Here is a 21,357-nt window from a genome sequence, read left to right on the forward strand (position 1 = left end):
AAAAAGTGCAAATTTTTGTTAATGATTATTCTACTTGATGATTAGTTCGGTATGATATAATAATACTAAGATCACTAGATTTTAATCCGCGGTACACCGCGGGATGATTTAATTTTAAAGTTAGTATAAAAATATTTTGTAAATTGTATCTCCTTATAACATATTTATTTATATTATAGTTTACAATTGTTATTAAGTAACGGTATACCACGAGTCCACGAGATAATTATTAATAAACTAAGGATTTAACCCGTATTAAAGCGGTATATAAATATTGATTCAAATTCGTCTGCCATATAAGGATTAAATCCGTATTGAAGCGGCGGATTAATGATATTTTAATCTTTTTATTATTGTTGATTCAAAAACCCGTCCCGCCAAACCCATCCCGCCAAAAAACTCATTTATTTTATTAATGTTCTTATTTATGATATGATTCTGAATCATTGTCTAAATATTTTAATCGATGTAGAACGTTGAACACACATTTTCGTCAATTGGATAATATATGAACGTTGATCATCTCCTTAACGTCGAGCGCGTCGAATGCTGACGCCTGAAAATAACCCCTTCGTCGTTTCTAAATCCAAAAAATATAATAATAATACTAGTATAGATTTGTTTTTTTTTTTTGACGTCTAGATTTATTATTTATTGCAAATTATGAGAACTGTTACATAGACGATTCTACAACGGACAATTCCTTCCGACCCTTATTAGATCCACGACAGACGACACTTCCTTCTCCATGCTCTTGACGGACACCTTCAATGATCCACGACCTGACGACACTTCCCTCTTTGCGTAGAATCCTGGCGAACGGCTATAATTGTACTTCGCTGGAGATCTCCTGCACAGTTGCCTCCTTTAATCTGCAAATTTATTAATAAATCGCAATATCTGGGACTCGAACCCCAGACCTCTTGGTGTAGAAGCATTAATTAACCCTTAGTCAACCAATGGGCCAAGGGGGCTTCCACTAGGATCATTTGTTTATAATAATGTATGGTTTTTTTTTTTTTGCTAATTTAATAAGAAGCATCATACTCGGTGTCAAGAAAATGAAATAAAATAAAGCATCGTAATTGTTTGTTGACATGAAAGAAATTAAGAAAATTGGTATTTCTTTTTTGAATGTAATGTTAAATTTTTTTTTTTTTAAAATGACGTTTTTACATCGAATGTAGGGAAACAGAATGTGGGGAAACAGAATTGATGCTGTAATCCCAAATGGTCTATACAGACACAATTTCAAAAAGAATCTCAAAGAATGTGAATGGTACTTCATGTCTCATTTCAACGTTGTTCCCTAAAATCCCATTTCTAGATACTCTTGGCACCCTTTCATGATTCAATGTAAGTGAGAAACAAAAATGGTTCACATAACTCCTAGATCAATCAACAATTACATGGATTTCATTGATTATGATGAAATCAAATATGCTGGAACACAAGAAAAGGAGCATGTAACTGGTAAGTTCTATATACATAATTAAGATATATTGTCAAGAGCCATTAATCTGAATATATTTGTTTTCCTGTGTAGATGCTATTGGTTTGATAACAAGTGTCTCCCATTCGAACAGTGTCTTTTGTCTGTGGTATAGGACAAACCGATTATGAAGCAAGACATGTGATGTTCAAGATTAAGGACAATGAGTAAGTTTTGCTTTTTTGTTTATTATGTTTAGTGTTACATGATTATTTTATGAAGCTAGATTGTATTAACCTGAATAATCTCTATGTTATTTATATTTTTAGTGGCAAAAAGATGATATGTGTTGCAGTTGGAGAGTCTTGTGAGCTGTTTGTTAACAAATTGTCTACACGTTTAAGTTCTCCTAGATACAACAATGATCCTATCGTGGCTGTTATGCGATTCTGGAGGATCTCCGAAATAAAAGGTGCTTAACTATATTGAATTACATTATTTCTATTAATTTGATCAAAAACTATATATGCATATTTATTTAATCTAAAACTCTTTTTGTTTATTCCTCTATAAGGTCACCTTGCTTAATGAGTGTAGCTGGCTGTTCAAGGGTTTTTATTGATGAACAATTTCCAGATTTCGATATCTACAGATACATGTAATTTCATACTTTATGGTTTTCTTATATTTTAATTAGCAGGAGATTAAGATAACTAATATTTCCTCTTTGCTTTTTATAATTTAGTCGATCATTTGCAATCGCCAAGGCAAATGATGATCAGATGGAGGAAGTGGATTCTAACTAAGACAAAGCTAGGAGGATAAAATTGAATCATCTGTTTTATCAGTTTGTTTGTACTTTGATATATTCCTGTTATCTCTTTTTGTTTTTTGTTATTTGACTATCTTTAAATTTTAAGATTCCCAGAGACTTTACTATATGTTTAAATGTACTTTGCCAAAAGTTATTTGCATTGTTAAGAACTTATATCATTCGTGAATATGATGGACCTTTAATGTCAGTATGTTACAATTTATATAAGTTACTGAATAGTTTTTTTTTTGTTAACCAAATAATCTTTCTCATTTCAGGATGCATATAAGATCATATGAACTTTAAAGGTCCGTGATATTAACTATAGTCAAAAGTTCAAATTTCAAAAAAGCTGCATTTTATCATCAAATTAAAGTTTCTTTCTGAGATGTCATAGAAACACAGTAACTTTGAAAACCAAAAAAGCTGTTAACTTGTGTCAATACATCAATCATATGCAATGGTCAAGTTTTGCAAATTGGTTGTCACATATAAAGTTTTTGTTTTCTCTAATTTAGTAATATATAAAAATGATTTTTTTGGCTTTTCTAAATTGTTTCTATTGGTCATGCTATAGGTTTGGCCTTTTCAAGATGTGTATAAATACATATATTGATTTCTACATGTATCACACTCAAGTTCTCCCAAGAGTTTCCACAAACAAAAAATCATCAGCTTTCATCCTTTTCAGACGATTACTCTAATCTTTTCCAAATGAATAATTTTTTAACTGATTTAACTCTTGAGAAGAAGGAATGGTTTGTAGTTGTTAAGATCTTGAGCATTTGGAATCATCCTCCCAAGCATCCCAACGATCACACTACTATGATTTTGGTTTGTAGTTGTTAAGATCTTGAGCATTTGGAATCATCCTATAGCCTAATTTTTTACTTATTCCCATATTTTTGGAGTGGTTAGGAGTGTCTCTCCTATTGGAAGACTACTTGAAGGAAGAAGTGATTTGAATTCAAACTATGTTACTTTCACATTAAAGGACCTTGCGTAAGTTTTATTGGAAAATCAATATAGTCTACGTCTATATGAGTTGTATTAGTTATCAGATTTTCAAAAGTGTCATTATATTTTTATTATGTATCATTACATGTAGTGGCCATTCCATTAATTGTGTTGCAAAAGGAAGTTTCTGTGAAGAATTTGTTAGGACGTATTCTAGAAGAATAAGTGATGTGAATTATCACAATCAACCAATCATGGTTGTTCTGCGTTTTTGGAGGATATCAGAGTTTGGAGGTGATGTTCTCCAAACTAATTTTAAGATTCGTAATCCATATTTGACTCTTTATATAGCCAACAAATTTCAGTACATACTAATTATGGTATTTTTTGTGTGTTTTTAGGTAAACCTTGCTTGATTACGAAAGGAGGTTGTCCAAGAATGTTCATCGATGAAAATTTCAGTGACATTAACAGAGACTGCTACATGTATTTCCACAGTATATATGAAATTTAAATTGGTTTATTTATACATAAGTTTTTATATTCTTATGTTAGTTATATTTATTTTCGTAGCTGCTTTTTCACTGCTGGAAATAAAGAGACAGCATCCACAGATAATGACAATGTTTCTGATGAAGACGGTGATTCTAACTAAGATTTGTAGCTGTGTGGATGGGATCAAGAAAATTCCTCCTATGTTATATTCTATCTTGGACATCCTTTAATGCTTTGTTTTGTTAACTTTTTTTAAGCAATGTGCTATTCCCGTATTTGTAAAATTAGACTCTTATGTTCAGTTGTTTTTTATTTTGCTTATCTGAGTTTTACTTTTATTTTGCTTAATTAGTAAGCTTTCTGTATAAAAGAAAGCATGGAATATCTTTTTTTTTTAATTGTGCTATTATCTAGCACAAGCTATGGAATATCTTTTTTTTTTTATGTTAATAATGTTTTTAAATTTCAGAGAACAGAAAGAATTTTTTATATTGAGCAAAATTTACTATAAATTGATCCTTCTGAATGACACTAACCTCAATAATAGGTTGATGATCCGAGATCCTTGCTCCCTATTGTTTGATATTCTTATCATAATATATCCTGTCAATCATGAAAGTATATAATTTAGTTATTAACTACTTCTAAAGAATGTTAACTTACTCAAGTATTTTAAAAGTTAGTGAGAATATCTACAAATAGTACAGAAAATTAAAAATATTATGTACATGGTACTTTATGATATAAAAACTATCTACAATGGCATATACATAACATGAAAACTTAAATCCTAATCCAACAAAGCCTATTTTATAATTGTAAATGCATAAGCTTTAATTTCCAGTCAAATTATCTGATTGTCAACATACTGGTATGAATCCTATAGGAAATAAACAGCCAATAAATTTCCTGTTGACTCATGCAATTATTTTCGTTAATCCCCCCATCAGTCTTACCAGATTTAATTGTTTTACATGACAACCAAACAGGAAATCCTAAAATACCAATAACTAATATATGTTCTGATATTTATTTCCATTGTTTGGTATTTGTGTTGGATGTGAAATAGGCCACTTGCTTTGTTTTCCAATTCACGGGTTTTGTCTATTAGCATCACTCTTACAACATTTAAATGTATCTGAATAAGCAAACACAAAATAGGCACGAAAACCATTAAAAGCTGTTATATCTGGTCAAAATTCAAGCTTCTTAGAGGTAAGACAAAGACATGAATCTTGAAAAACAAAAAAGCTGTTATATCAGTCAATATATCAATCATATGCTATGGTCATGTTTTACAACTGGTTTTTACATAGTGATATATTATTTGTTACACTTTACTTTTATTAAAACATCATTCTGTTTACTTTTATTTAGTAAATTGGACACAATGCTATAGGTTTTCACTCCATTCATAACCTGTATATAAATACATCTATACTTCACTATAATATCACACTCAAATCGCTCATTTCTTAGAAACAAAAAGCACACCAGTTAGAGAGGTTTTCATCCTAATCTACTTCGCTGATCATGGCAGTGCTTTTTTCTGATTTAAATCGAAGGAAGAAGAAATGGCTGGTTTTTGTTAAGGTCTTAAGCATCTGGAATAATCCTCCTAAACATCCTAATGATCAGACAACTATGATTCTTGTGGATGAAACGGTATATATTGTTTTCTCTTTGCGCTAATAATGTTATATATTTTCTCTTTGTGCTGATAATGATAAAGGAAACTTAACTTATTATCATTTTCTTTATAAGGGACAAAGAATTGATGCTACGGTTCCTACAATTGCAATCAAAAGGAACTTCCCTAGAGAGCTCAACGAAGGACAATGGTACCTTTTGTCGGAATTTGATGTGATTCCTCCTTCATTGCCTGAAAGGAACTCTAATCATTTTTACCAGATTAGCTGTAATAGGAACACAGAGGTAGATCCTGTCAGACCAAAATCACAATCCGAATTTTTTAATTGTGTAGATTTTTTCAGTATCAATAATGCATCAGAAGAAGACAAAGAATTTGTTGTTGGTAAGTTTCTGTTTTATATTGGCAACCATTTTTAGTTAATTTTAATAGATCATCTATATACTAATGATTGATTCTTGCCATATTTAGATGTATGTGGAGTGGTTGTCAGTGTCTCTCCTGTTGGAAGACTTCTGGAAGGTGGAAGTGATATGGATTCAAGATATGTTACTTTCACACTGAAGGATACTATGTAAGTACAGTTTTACAATGCTATTACGTGCTTTGAAAAATATGTATGTATTAGTTAACAGTCTTATTACATATGAGCCTGTGATTATACATTGTATCATTACATGTAGTGGTCATTACTTGAATTGTGTGGCAAAAGGAAATTTCTGTGAAGAATTTGTAAGGAAGTATTCTAGAAGAATAAGGGCCTGATTGGTAACAGCTGTAGCTTTACATTTGTTGCTGTAGAAATATGATTGTAGGTTTATTTGCTGTGGCTGTAGATTTTAGTGCTGTAGTATTTTGGCTGTGAAATTTAAAATTTTGGAAAGTTGAAAATTATGTGCTTTAGAAAAAAAGGCTTTCTACAGCCAAAAAAATGAATTAAGGAAATATTTTGGCTGTGAGGAAAAAAAGGAAAGCCAAAGCTTCTAAAGCTTGATTGGATGTATTTCAAATCTTTAGAAATTTTTTTGCTTTGTAAAGACTCTAAAGCAATTGCCAATCAGACCCTAAGTGATGTGGATTATCACAATGAACCAATCATTCTGCGATTTTGGAGGATTTCAGTGTTTCAAGGTGATTTTCTACAACTAATTATAAAAGTATGTGACAGTTTAGATAGCCAAGCATTTGGTTATGGAACTGATTTTTGAATTTCTCTGTTTTATAGGTAAACCTTGCTTGATTACTGGTGTAGGTTGTCCAAGGATTTTCTTTGATCCAAATTTCCATGACATCAACAGACAGCAATTCATGTTTTCCTTCGCTATAATAGATTCAATTTACCTAAACTTATACTCAAATTGTTAGATTCCGATTTTAGTTGTATTTTGGATTCACAGAAAGTGTTACACTCAGGGAGATGATGAATTCACACCCTCAGATGATGACGATGTTTTTATGGAAGAAGTTGATTCAAACTAATACATCAATTCTTAGTGGATTGTTTTCTGAATATTCCCCCTATGTTTTATTTTAGAGAAATCTAACTAATGTGCCACTTACTGTTCAAAAACTTAGCAAAATTGCCACAAAACATAAATCTTTCCAAATGTGCCATAATGGTGGACAACATTTCTTGTCTACCAAAAATTTTGTATGCTGTTTCGAATTATTGTCCACCAAAAGTCTGTTGTTTCAAAGGTGGACAAGATTTTTTGTCCACCAAATATCTTCCCAATCTGTTGTTTCAAAGATGGACAACATTTCTTGTCTACCAAAAATTTTCGTTTCAAAGTCTTGTCTACCATTATGGCACATTTGGAAAAACAAATGTTTTGTGGCAATTTCTGTAAGTTTTGCTACAGTATATGGCACATTAGACCAAAATCCTTTTATTTTATCTTGCTTTTCATTTATGTTTGCTTTGTAAAACTTAATATTAAATGTGCTATTAGCACAAGCTATGGAATAATATATTTCCTTTTTTCTTAATTATGTTTTATTGATTTCAGAGAACGTTAGATTATATCGATCAAAATTTACTATAAGCGGATCATTCTGAATGATACTGACCTGAATAATAAGCCAGTGATGCTCCGAGATTATTGCTTCCTGTTGTTTGATCTTCTCATTTAGTATATCCTCTCAATCATGATAGTATAGAATTTAGTTACTAATTACTTATAAAGAATCTTAAATTACTCAATTTTTTTTAAAGATAGTTTCAGATATTGAATATATCGACATATCTAACAAGATTTTATTCTCATATCTGGTACAATAGTATTTATCCAAGCTTTAGTCATTCTCCAACTCAGATGCATAAATTCTCATACAGTCAAAAAACTCGCTTTGTTATATTCTTATACTACGGAACACATTCAAGAGTTTGATAAGGTAAAACAGAGCATAGAAGTTATACTTTCCAACATCTACAGTTATATTCCTACAAATTTTGTATGTCATCACATATGTGTTACGATCTATCCTATTTTTTCCTCAGGAAATCACATTTTCATGAGGAAGAAGAAAGAAGCAAGGGGTCAAATTGATCATGATGTCACTCAAACTCCTGTTAGAATAAGACCATCATCTACTATACTCGATGAAAACAATGTTCCAGGTTCAGGAGAAAGCAATATCAGCAATAATGTTGTAGTCAATTCAGTATTTAGAAGAGTTTTGGGAGACATATCTAACTCACCACGCATTACATCTGGACAATCACCATCTGACCAAAGAACACCATTGTCAGGAACTGCAATAGAAAAATTTAATCAGATAAGCACTCCTTATCATAACCCTAATGCAAAGAGGTCAAGAAATATCTCACCTATTTCTTGTAAGTAAGAATATTTCTGTTAGAAGTATGGTTACAATCTATTTCATTTTTTTGACATAATATAGAGAGCTAATTCTATAAACAGTATTTAATGAGTCAGGTACTAAATCCAATACTTCCCAGATTACCTCAACTCAAATCAATGACTCTCCTCTGTTGAGTCAATCTTCTTATATGCATAATGATGATTATCCTCCTGCATCTTCTGCCAATAAAAGATTCAAAGGAAATTTATCAGGTTATATGTCAGAATTAGTACAATATCACATAATTCATGTAAATGGTAATGCTTAAGAGATACACGAAAATATCTATGAGAAATTGATATATGGATATATCATTTGGTATTTGTCCACAGTTACAACAAGAGGATCCGGATCATCAATACAAAACAATAAGTTTTATGATGATCTCCTTCACTCTCATCAGAGTTATGTAGAAGATAATGGTAACAGTTCAGATACAGATGAAGATGCTGATTTTTCAAATTATGAAGCTTCCTCACAAGGTAAGACCTTTATCATGTTTTAAAAATCTTATAAAGATTCATATTTTTAAAATTTTTTTCCAATATAAACAGGAGACTATGAAGGCAACAACCAAGAAGATTTCTTTTTTAGTAGTGAAGAAGATTATTCATCAAATGCATCCTCAGATGAAGATGACCGTGTTGACGACGTTTCTCAAATCACAGATGACATTATTTATCAAGCTAAAGATAAATTTGACATACTTACTATGTTTGAAAAAGCTTTTGGAAAACCAAATCCTTTACCTACTAATCGTCAGAACAGAAAGAGTGGTACAATATACCTATTAACTCAATCATGAGACTCAATTTATAAAATTCAGTACTATACTATAACCTATATTATTTTTTTGGTTTTTTTCAGCTTATGTCGATGAAGGTGATCCAGGTCATAGTTATGAGAAATGTGGTGCTATTTTTTGGTATGGGGAACGTGTAAACAAGAGGAGGCATACCAACAATCCTAAATTTTCATTGTGTTGTATGCAAGGTCAAATCGTATTACCATCCTTTAAGGATTCACCTGAATTATTATGGCATTTGCTTACCAGTAATGATGATCTCTCAAGACATTTTAGAGAAAACATCAGACCTTACAACATGATGTTCTCATTTACATCTATTGGAGGTAAAATAGATCATTGTCTTACTAAGGGCCGTGGGCCGAAGATGTTTGCAGTTCAAGGTGAAAACTACCATCTCATAGGTGCTTTGAAGCTTAAAGCTGGTGACTATCCAAAGTTTCAACAACTTTATATTGCAGATACTGAAAATGAGGTTGACAACAGATACAACATAATGAGGTATTTTCTCTCTTACTCACTCTTCTTTATAAGCCAATTTACATGAGTTTATCACTAATATATCTGATAACCTAAACTATGTTTATTCAGTAAAGGGAAGGAATCTGAAAACGACCAGGGAAAGAACAGGTTCAGAAAGGAAATCATCGACAGTATCATCAAACTTTTAGATCAAGTCAATCCTCATGTTTAGGCGTTTAGAACTGCAAGAGACAGATTTAATACAAACGCAGAAGAGCCTTTTCATATGAGAATTATTGCCGCTCACACAGGTGATGGCAGAAATTATAACATGCCATCAGCATCTGAAGTTGTTGCCTTAATTCCAGGAGATTTTGATGAAAATATGGATAAACGTGATATTGTTCTACAGAAAACTTCTGGGAAGTTAAAAAGAATAAGTAAACTGCATAAATCCTACCTTGCTCTACAATATCCTCTGTTATTCGCATGCGGGGAAAATGGTTATACTCTTGGTATCAAGAAAGCTAAAACAAATGGCCATGGCAGTGACAAGGAACAGAAAGATGTAAGTATGAGACAGTGGTTTGCATTCCATCTTCAAGAAAGGAAACATGAGAAACATGTCTTACTTCGTTCCAAGCGCTTGCTTCAGCAGTTCATTGTTGATGCTTACACTATGATTGAGTTAAACAGGCTGAGATATATTAAGAAGAATCAACCAAAGTTTCGGAGTTCTAACTTAGAATATATTCAGAATGCGTCTAATGCTGGAAACAATGATTTGGAAAATCAAGGTAAAAAATTTAAGATTCCAGCTTCTTTTACAGGGGGACCATGGTACATGACCAACAATTATTTGGATGTAATGGCTATTTGCAAACACTTTGGATTTCCAGATCTTTTCATAACATTTACTTGCAATTCAAAGTGGCCTGAAATAGTTAGATTCTGTAAAGAGAGGAATTTGAAGCCTAATGATAGACCAGACATCATTTCTAGGATATTCAAGATGAAGTTAGATAACCTAATGTATGATCTGACTACCAAGAAGCTACTTGGGAAGACAGTTTCAGGTATTTATTATTTGAATCTGTTATCTAAATTATTAGTACCTGTGATTGATATATCCTAAAAGTTTAATGATTTATATGTTTTGTTTTTTTGGCAGCCATGTACACTATTGAGTTTCAGAAAAGAGGCCTTCCACATGCCCACATATTGTTGTTCATGCATGCCACCAGTAAGTTTTCTACAGCAGAAGACATTGACAAAGTAATATCTGCTGAAATTCCAGATAAGGTGAAAAAACGAGAACTGTATGAAGTGGTTAAAGACTGTATGATTCATGGGCCATGTGGTGCTGGTTTTCCTAATTCACCATGTATGGTGAATGGTAAATGCTCTAAGTTTTTTCCAAAAAAGATTACCAACAATACTAGGGTTGATGATGATGGGTTTCCAGTTTATAGAAGACGTAACACTGGTATTTACATTGAGAATAATGGTTTTAAGTACGATAATCGTTACGTGATCCCATATAATGAGAAGCTATCCCTTGTTATAATGCTCACATTAACGTTGAGTTGTGCAACCAATCAGGGTCAATAAAGTATCTGTTTAAGTATGTTCATAAAGGTCATGACCGTGTCACATTTGTTGTTGAGCCACGTGACAAGGATACTGCAAATGTGGATTCTAATCCAACTCCGGGAAAGACTACTGGTACCAAGGGAAAGGACGAAGTTCAAGATTTTTTTGATTGCAGGTTATTTCATTATTATCGTCATTACTTTACAAATATATATAATTCAGGCAACTATATGGATTGTAACTTAATTTGTTGTATATTTTTTGTAGGTACGTATCTGCTTGCGAAGCTATGTGGAGAATTTTCAAATTTCCTATACACCATCGGACTACACCAGTTGTTAAACTTTTCTTCCATGAAGAAGGAAAACAGCCAATTTATTACAAGAAAGGTGAAACAACAGAGAGTGTTATGACTCGATTAAGTACTGAAGCAACTTTTTGGCGTGGTTTCAGCTTAACAAGAAGATTCCAAATCCAATAGTCAATTCAAATCGGAAAAAAAAAACCAAAGAAAGCTCCAGATCCAACAAACCTTTTATATGAAGAAATTCCAAATCTGTTCACTTGGAATGGCAAAGAGAAAAAATTCTCACCAAGAGAAAGGGGATTTGCTATTGGAAGAATTAACTTTGTTCCACGTGCAATAGAGGATGCTTATTATTTGAGAATACTCTTAAACATCTGCAGAGGTGTTACATGTTATAATGATCTCAAAACTGTGAAAGGTGTTGTTCACGAAAACTTCAGGGATGCGGTTTTCGCTTTAGGTTTGCTAGATGATGACAAGGAGTACATAAAGGGTATTAAAGATGCCAATTTTTGGTGCTCTGCAAAATATGTTCGTAGGCTATTTGTCATCATGCTTCTTTCAGACAGCTTAAGCAAACCAGAGATGGTGTGGGAGTCAACGTGGAAGATTATATCAGAGGATATAGAGCGCAGAAAAAGAAATGAATGGAAACGACCAGGTCTCTTTCTCAATTTCCTTTCTAATTTATCTTATTGTTATGTTTTTATTAAATTTGCAGATCTTATTCTAAGTGATGAGGAAAAAAAGGAGTTTTGTTTACAAAATATAGCCAGGCTCCTAACCAAAAATGGAACTTCACTTACAAGATAGAAACAGATGCCACAAGTTTCTTCGGAAGATGTACAAAAATGCAACCATTTTTTGTTGGATGAACGCAAGTACAACCGTGAATATTTGCAAGAAAAGCATGAAGAATGGTTGGCTAAGGTGACTTTAGAGCAAAAGAAGATATATGATGAGATAATGGATGTTGTGATACATGACAAAGGCGGAGTGTTTTTTGTTTACGGTTTTGGAGGTACTAGGAAAACTTTTCTCTGGAAGTTACTCTCTGCTGCTATTAGATCAAAAGGAGACATATCTTTAAATGTCGCATCTAGCGGCATTTCTGCTCTGCTATTAGATGGCGGTCGAACTGCACACTCAAGGTTTGGAATTCCTTTAAATCCTAATGAGTCGTCTACATGTAACATTTCACGTGGAACAGATCTTGCTGAGTTAGTTACAAAGGCTAAACTTATTATTTGGGATGAAGCTCCTATGATGAGCAAGCATTATTTTGAGTCTTTGGATAGAACTTTGAGAGATATTATGAATAATCCAGATGATAAGCCTTTTGGTGGAAAGGTTATCGTTTTTGGAGGTGATTTCAGAAAGGTATTACCAGTGATCAATGGTGCTGGTAGGGAGGAAATCGTTTTTGCTGCATTAAATTCATCTTATATACGGGAGCATTGCAAAGTTTTGGAGCTAACAAAAAACATGAGACTTCTCGCTAACATTAGTGAGCATGAAAAAGCGCAATATCGAGGAATTTTCAAAGTGGATATTAGATATTGGGGATGGTAAAATTGCTCAGCCTAATGATGGAATTGCTCAGATTGATATCCCAGAAGAGTTTCTCATTACTCAGGATCATGATCCGGTCGAATCAATTATACAGGCTGTTTATGGAAATAATTTTATGGACGAGAATGATCCTAAGTTCTTTCAATGAAGAGCTATTCTTTGTCCTACTAATGAAGATGTGAACTCCATAAATGAGCATATGTTGAACATGGTGAATGGTAACTACTTCCATCAACATCTGTTAGTCTTTTTTAAGTTAGCTAATTTAATTTCAAAACAACTTTATTAGTTATTTACAATTGTTTTCCTTCCGTCTGTAGGTGAAGAAAGAATCTACCTAAGCTCTGACAGCATAGACCCTGCTGATACAAGTTCTACAAATAATGAAGCTTATTCTCCTGATTTTCTAAACAGTATCAGAGTTTCTAGATTGCCTAACCATTGTTTGCGCCTTAAAATTGGTTGTCCGGTCATGTTGATCAGAAACATGGATCCTAACAAAGGTTTATGCAATGGGACAAGACTACAAATCACTCAAATGGCAGATACAGTTATCGAAGCTAGAGTTATTACAGGTAATAAAGTTGGTAAGATTGTTCTTATTCCTAGGATGCTCATAACACCATCAGATGCAAGACTGCCTTTCAAAATGAGGCGTAGGCAATTTCCCCTATCTGTAGCCTTTGCCATGACCATAAACAAGAGTCAAGGACAGACACTAGACAATGTTGGACTTTATTTGCCTAGGCCGGTTTTTTCACATGGGCAACTATATGTGGCAATATCTAGAGTGACGTCAAAATCAGGTTTGAAGATTCATATCACCGACAAGAAAGGTAAACCTCAGACCAAAACAATGAATGTTGTTTTTAAAGAAGTCTTCCACAACCTTCGTTAGCTGATTCGATGATTCAATTTGATTGAACATCTTACCTTCAATTTTCCTTTCTGCAAGTTGTGGAACAATATGTTTAGACTTCTTCTCCTTTCACTTCCGTCACTCGCCATTATTGGGGTCTATCACCTCATAAGATTAGATCAAATCAAGATTTTGCATTTTGAATTACATTATTTCAATCCACGATATATAAATGGTCTCTATAATTTGTTGAAGTCCTTACAACATTACAATTCAATCAGTAATCAATTGAAGAACAATATTCATCGATTTTTATAATAGATACGATTAAACTTGAGAATTTGATGTACCTTTAAGACGAATTTCTAATTCCACTGATCCGAAACATAATCGATGAACTATAGTTCTTGAATTCTTTTATTCCAAAATTGTTTGAGAGGAATGAAATTGCATGCATTTATCAATCTGGAAAGCTCAATTAAGAAGAATTAGATATCAAAATCGTTGAAAGATGTTTATTACAAGGATTCCGACTTCTCTCCATTATCAGAAATCGAAAACGAAGCAATACACGTCGTTTGTTTTTCTGTCTTTTTTTTTTTCGAAAAAATTATTTTTTTATGTTTTTTTAAATCATTTATGTTATTATTAAAACAAAATCAAAGTTGATTACTTAAAGATTGGGCCTATTTTTATTTTGCAACTTTAATATTGAACCCAACTTGGCCCAATTTTATATATATCTCTCAATATTTTTATATACATTACCATATTATCTAATCTTTTATTACGAAACAAATTTTCACACATAAATAAATATAATACAACATTTAATCCTATTAACAAATAAAATTACACAAGCTATGACATAAATTTTATATTTTTGATTCTATTATATTATTTGCTTTTTAATACACCTTTTATAATTTAATTTTATTAAAAAAAAATTCACACCCGTGCTATATCATGGGTTATGATCTAGTAAAATAAAGCATCGTAATTGTTTGTTGACATGAAAGAAATTAAAAAAATTGGTATTTCTTTTTTGAATTTAATTTTAAATTATATTTTTTTTAAATGACGTTTTTACATCGAATGTAGCGTATGTTTAAAAAAATTGGTATTATGTAGATGCAAAACATGCAATGGAGAAAACAGAAACAAAGAAATAATAATAATAATAATAATAATAATAATAATACTTATAATAATAATAATAATAAATTATCATATTTTATAGCAACAAAATTATGTTTAAAATTTTGTTAGGCGCTTTATCGTGGGTTTGGATTATATTTAGTGTTAAGTAAATAAATAAAAAATTAGTCGAAAACTAGTTCTTTGAATATTAACTAGAGATTTATTTGCGGTACACTACATGGCGATTTGTTTTTTTTTATTTTATGATTATGTATTATACAAAAAATAATTAAAATTGTATGATTTTCAAATATATATATATATATATATATATTATAGTTTACGATAAAGATGTTTTAGGTTTCGTTTGTAAAAATATAGATACAAAAACATACATTTCATTAAGTAACGATATACGACGGGTTGAATATGTTTAATTTGTCAATATAAAATAATATTCTTTAAACTCTGGAGCTAATTATTTGTAGGTGAAAATTTTGATTTTTTTTACTATATAATTGCTGAATTAATTATATATTAAAATAGTCACAATAATTGGTATAAACTGAAATTTTGGCCAAAGAAAACAACATTGCTAAATGATTTTTGTTTTATACCATCTTAACAAAATCAAGATAATTCGATATGTCTAATATTGTTGGTGTTAAAAATAATAAAATGAGGATTTAACATGTATTGAAGCGGCGGGTTAATGATACTAGATGGTATACCCGCGCGTTGCGCGGGATTTAATTTTAAACTTTATTCTTTGAGTATAAATATAATATAATAAATTGAATTTTAAAATATTTTACTTTAATTCATGTGCCTTATCTTTCCAAAGTAGTAAAAAGTTTCTTACATTTTTTACTACAGTTTTTCTCGTTTTCTTTTATGATTTACTCGTCGTCTCCCCGCATCTATTTTCTTTTCTCCTTAGATCGTTTTTATTTTCTCATTCATATCATTCAATACTCAAAATTCTAGTAAGTTTCATGATCTTTTTATTAAAGTGAACATCAGAAAAGAAATCTGAGGAGATGTTTGTTAGGGCATATGCAAGGGTGCATCTTTGAAGATTGATCTTAAGGGAGAAAAAATATTAAAATATTATAAGAGCTTTAATTAAGATCTTTTGTAAAGTAATTGATTATTGGTAGAACATGTTTAGATCATATGAATTAATAATTTAATAATCAAAACATTTTAAAGTATATTAAAATTAAAAAATTAGTTTTAAAATTGAAAACATAAAAAAGTAAACTTATATTAACATTGATTTGAAAATAAAAAGAAACACAAAATACAATTCCAAATAATTATAAAAAAAACATTAAAGATATAAATGAAAAACAAAAAAAAACAATCAAACATATTAACTAAAGGTTACAAACATTTTATTTAATTAATACAAAGTAAAAAAAAAACTTAAATATTTAAAAGATTTTCGTTATCACAAATCGCAACGAATCAGACCATGCCACGTCGCCACAAGATCAGCCCAAAAACAGTTCTAGCTTAAGAACATGAGAAGTGTTCTTTTTTTTTTTGCCGTCTAGATTTATTATTAATTGCAAATTATGAGAACTATTACATAGACGATTCTACAACTGACAATTCTTTCCGACCCTTACTAGATTCACGACAGACTACACTTCCTTCTTCGTGATCTTGATGAATACCCTTCAATGATCCATGACCTGGCGACATTTCCTTCTCTGCGTAGAATCCTGGCGAACGGCTATAATTGTACATCGCTGAAGATCTCTTGCACACTTGCCCCCATTAATCTGCAAATTTGTTAATAAATCGCAATATCTGGGACTCGAACCCCAGACCTCTTGGTGTAGAAGCATTAATCAACCCTTGATCAACCAATAGGCCAAGGGGGCTTCCACCATGAGAAGTGTTCTAAACCCACTTTTTACAAAGTTTATTATTATTAAACTCTAAGATCAGGCCTGAAGATGGGCCGTTAAACATGGTCTTATAAGGTGTTTTTTTACCATGCTTTGGTGCATCTAAAATTGTTTTATAGAAAACAAATCTCATATATGGATTCATTCCTATAAACAAACATAGAATTTCAACGTGAAATTTTGCACTTTATCTTGACCATTTGAAAAATACAAAAATCTCTTTCTACATATATAATTTAACATATATTATGATTTTAGATGGTATTTTTAATGTTTATTTTTATAAAATGTGACACTTACGAACTCATAAAAATTATTCTAATTTTAAAATATATTTATTTAGAAAATAAAACAAAATCATTTTTATTTCTAGTGAAAAAAACTCTTCAATCTACCATTACTATATATAGATTTCCAAATAACATTCTCAAATATTATTATTACACAGTTTTATTATTCGATAAAATTATTTTATTTTTATTTGTGATGTTTATGATAGTTTTTGTTTTATTTCAAATCACCCTTAGTTTGTTTCAATCTATGTGAATTTCCTAAAAACACTAATTAATATTTAGTTTTTCTTCTTTAGGTATTCACTTTTTTATTTAGAAAACATTTATAATATAGAAAATTTATTAATTTGACTACTTATATTATATTATAATTATAAATAATAATATGTTCTAAATTCTTCTTATTTTTTAATCGGTACTCAAATTTTAAATGTCTATTTTTCAGAAATGAATTGATTTCTATTTTAAGTAAAAATCTTTAAATTTGGTATTTTTAACTCTTATTTCCTTTTCTCTACTAAATAATGGCAACTCTTAAAAAATAAATTTTGTACCATTAAAATATATGATAAGTTTCTTTTTCGTATCTCTAACTATTTTAAAATATTTACTCATTATATGTTAAAATATAATGATCTAATTTATATATATTCAATCTCTATTCAAAAATTTCATATTTTAAGTTGTATATTTATTTTTTTCGTTTTTCATAATATTTCATTTAATTTTTGTCAATTATTGTTTTTATTTAATGTGTGAATTAATTAGTTTAGTTTTAATGTTTTTGTTTTAATAAATAAAATATGTGGAACCCACAAAAAAATAAATTATGGTGACATGGATGTTGATGTGGACACCTTAGATGGAGAGAAACTCTCCTATTATATATATATATATATATATATAGATTTTAAAGTTTGATTAACGTTGATTCAAACATGTCTCGCTATATAACTCCGTCTCGCAATATAACCCACCCGTTGTTGTTTTAAATTTTTGTTCAAATATTCATAATATTATAAACTTTTAATGATTTTAAATATATCAATTATAATTTTTTAAATTTTTTAAAAGTTTAAAATTTCCTATATCCGGTAAAAAATTAAACAGCTTAAATTAAAACCGAATTAAACAATATACAAACGATTAAATTTGTATGCTTGTAAAGTTAACCTTCCTTCTCATTTGGATTTAGATACAAATTTTTTCGACATTTAAACTATATCTTTGAATGTTTACTTAATTTACCAAAAGATATTCAAACATTATTAGGAAGATTATGAAATAATGAAACTGTAATGGGAGTTGGGCGTTGCTAATAATTATGTAAGAAACTTGAAAAATAAGTTATGTATTGTCCATAATAACTGAGATAAGTTACTAGTTTTACTAGTTCAACAACAAACGGGTGGTACAGAATGGCTTCATTGCATACATAATTCATCATCCCATTTTATTTAAACCACATTTTCACCCTTCTCTAGCTATAATATCATCAATAATGAGGGAGAAAGTGATAAAATTCCACACGCAAATCGTGATGGTCTCGAAATAGGGTAGTCACCTGCAAAAAATATGCTCTTATTAGAAAAGAAACAATTTTAATATTATAGTTATGGTACAACACACATATACCTCATGGCAGACTTCATCAAGGCTCATGTTTTTCTTTCTATACATGTCCAAAATATTAACAAATGATTTATATATACGGTCATCATCCTGAAACTTTTTCTACAAATAAATGATAATGTAAGGGAAAATGAAAAATCAAACATAAAAGAGAAACTTATAAGTTCTAGTATGGCTAGACTATAAAATAGTTTTATTTGGTTTATGTTCTTATAGAAATGATAGGAAAAACACTTAAATTCATGATATAAAATAAAATTTTGGCCCCTATTTTTTATCCAAAGTTACCTTAACCTTTCTGACAAAATCAAGAGCTTCCGAATACTCAACATCAATAAAATTTGTTGGTGGAGTTTGTTCACAGTTGAGTGTTATCTCAAAACCCTTTGGCAAGAATGTATTGAAACCCGAAATCAGCTCTTGATCCTCCTTGAAGAGTTCTTTCACCACAGATTTTACACCATTTGGATCAATTCTGCCATGAAATTACCTTCAGATTCTTTCTTCAGCTCCTCAAAAATCACAAGAGTCTTTCATGGATAGAAATCATATTTAAGAGCAAAACCAATCATTAACACTGAAAATATATATATTATACCTATGAGCTGTGTAAGCCGTCATGACCTGAAGAAACCTAACATAAATGTCACGTTTGTTTTGAAGTTTGTTCTTCACAATCTTGAGGTACTTACGTGGGTTAATTTTAGTTGGCTTTGGTGCGCTCATGGTTTTAAATTGGTCAGTGCTTCATTATACCCAAAAAAGAAAAAAAAAAACAGAAAAAGTAACGATCAGCATAGTCTCCCAACATTAAAAACTTTACAACAATGGAACGCAATCAAAGTCGGAAAAAAAAAATTTAACATAACATTTACATAATATATATATATATATATATATATATAATCATTTGAATTACAATTAAGAATTAGATCTAGCAACCAGATAACTATCATAGGAAATATAGCAATGGAATATGAAGCGATCATTGATAAAACTTGGAATAACGTAACCTAAGTATTATTTCATATTATTTTTCGAAAAAAGAGTGATAAGAAAAGAAAAAAATATAGAGAAGTGATCAAAGGGTCCAAACAAAAGTCGAAAGAAAAACGACTAAAGAAGTACATGTATCGACACTTACCTCACACGAAAGAAAAAGAGAATAGACAACCAATTTTCACAAAGAAAGCCGAGAGAGGTGTTAAGCTTTTACTACATGAGACTTATAAAGAGAACATATATAAAAGACACAATCTTCATTTATTGGTAACATATTAGATTTCTCTCCTTTTTTAATGTTCTTCATCTTTTTTTTGACTAGTGTATGATCTGTGTTTTGCGCGCGATTTTATTTTGTTGCTTTATTTAAATATAATATCATGTGATACACGTCTATTTTTATTTGAGTTGTTTGTTTTATTTCTGTAATAGTAGTGTTAAAATTAATTTATTATTAATTTCCTAAAGTAGTTAATGTCAAAAAGTATATATATATATATATATATATATATATATATATATTTCTTTATTGGTTTGTTATACAATATTTGATGGAGATTAGTTTCTGTTTGGATAAGTATGAGTTGCTCATAGTCAACTTTATAAAAAAAATTGAAAGCAATCCATAAATGTATCCCAAATAGAAATGAATTATAAGTATTTGATTTATAATAATAATGTATTAAATACAGTTTCTTAATTTTGGTAAATAAGTTAAATACATTTTTTTATTAAGTATTTTCTTTAAATATTTATAAGATGTTGATTTGATGGGATATAATTCAAAGATGAAAAAGTAAATTAATTTTAAAGTGAGATAGTATTGGCCATTGGGTTATTTATATTATTTTTATCTAGTTATATCAAAATGAACTTTAAATATTGAATTGAATTGCCCATATTTAAAACTACCTAAATAATAAATTTAAACTAATGATAAAATAAATTTGAAAAAGTGGTGATGAGGTGGCACTCTAGATGGAGTAGTTCATTTTCATTTTATACATGTAGTTTTTTCATAAACGAAAGAAAAATTATATTTTAATATTAAACAGAATCAACCATATATACAACCAACAAAATAAGAAATTTAAGATAAATTATATATATTTGTGTATAATTGTATATATATTAGAGACAATTAGCTTCATACCATTTTTAAAAAAATAATTAAGAAACAAGAGAAAGTTTTTGAATATTTGCAGAAGAAGAAAGAGAAAGTGGTACAACACTTTATTTTGGACAAAAATACCCTTAATGAAAAGGAGAAGTGTTTATGGTGCTAGTGGTGATAAAATTTTATGAACGGAGGAGGAGGACATCACAACATAAAAATGATGATGCACATGACATTCTTTTGGGGCAAGAACACGGAGGTTCTCTTCTCCGGTTGGCTCGGAACAAGCTCTGGCATGTATGCTCTTTGTCTCATCTTTATTTTCTTCCTCGTCGTCCTCATCGAATGGCTTGATTATTTCCCTCTCCTTCGCGGCACGACCGGAGATTCGGCTAATCGCACCGCCGGGCTAATCCAAACCGCCATGTATACCCTCTGCATC

General features: G+C 30.4%; 3 protein-coding genes across 4 annotated transcripts; 2 read left to right on the plus strand and 1 right to left on the minus strand.

Annotated features, from left to right (window-relative positions):
- Positions 1-1,373: 1,373 nt before the first annotated feature.
- LOC110226160 lies at positions 1,374-2,122 on the plus strand. The gene is made up of 3 exons (XM_021016833.1): positions 1,374-1,473; positions 1,608-1,659; positions 1,762-2,122. The coding sequence occupies exons 1-3, from the start codon at positions 1,374-1,376 to the stop codon at positions 1,910-1,912; spliced, it is 303 nt and encodes a 100-aa protein (XP_020872492.1). The 3' UTR covers positions 1,913-2,122.
- Positions 2,123-3,227: 1,105 nt separating this feature from the next.
- LOC9306510 lies at positions 3,228-4,019 on the plus strand. The gene is made up of 3 exons (XM_021016450.1): positions 3,228-3,497; positions 3,605-3,689; positions 3,777-4,019. Exons 1-3 carry the CDS (start codon positions 3,287-3,289, stop codon positions 3,856-3,858), a joined length of 378 nt encoding a protein of 125 aa, XP_020872109.1. The 5' UTR covers positions 3,228-3,286; the 3' UTR covers positions 3,859-4,019.
- A 14,507-nt stretch (positions 4,020-18,526) lies between these two features.
- Positions 18,527-19,646, minus strand: LOC110226966 (paired amphipathic helix protein Sin3-like 4). Of its 2 annotated transcripts, XM_021020024.1 has the most exons (3): positions 19,395-19,646; positions 19,085-19,271; positions 18,527-18,898 (listed from the first exon to the last, which is right to left on the minus strand). In XM_021020024.1, exons 1-3 carry the CDS (start codon positions 19,520-19,522, stop codon positions 18,749-18,751), a joined length of 465 nt encoding a protein of 154 aa, XP_020875683.1. In that variant the 5' UTR covers positions 19,523-19,646; the 3' UTR covers positions 18,527-18,748. The 2 variants fall into 2 exon arrangements, 1 of the variants encoding a protein (XP_020875683.1); XR_002330857.1 differs by lacking the exon at positions 18,527-18,898 and having other exon boundaries at positions 19,182-19,286; positions 19,395-19,485.
- Positions 19,647-21,357: the final 1,711 nt, after the last annotated feature.

Source organism: Arabidopsis lyrata (genome assembly GCF_000004255.2).
Source record: "Arabidopsis lyrata subsp. lyrata unplaced genomic scaffold ARALYscaffold_7, whole genome shotgun sequence".
In the NCBI taxonomy this organism is placed as follows: domain Eukaryota; kingdom Viridiplantae; phylum Streptophyta; class Magnoliopsida; order Brassicales; family Brassicaceae; genus Arabidopsis; species Arabidopsis lyrata.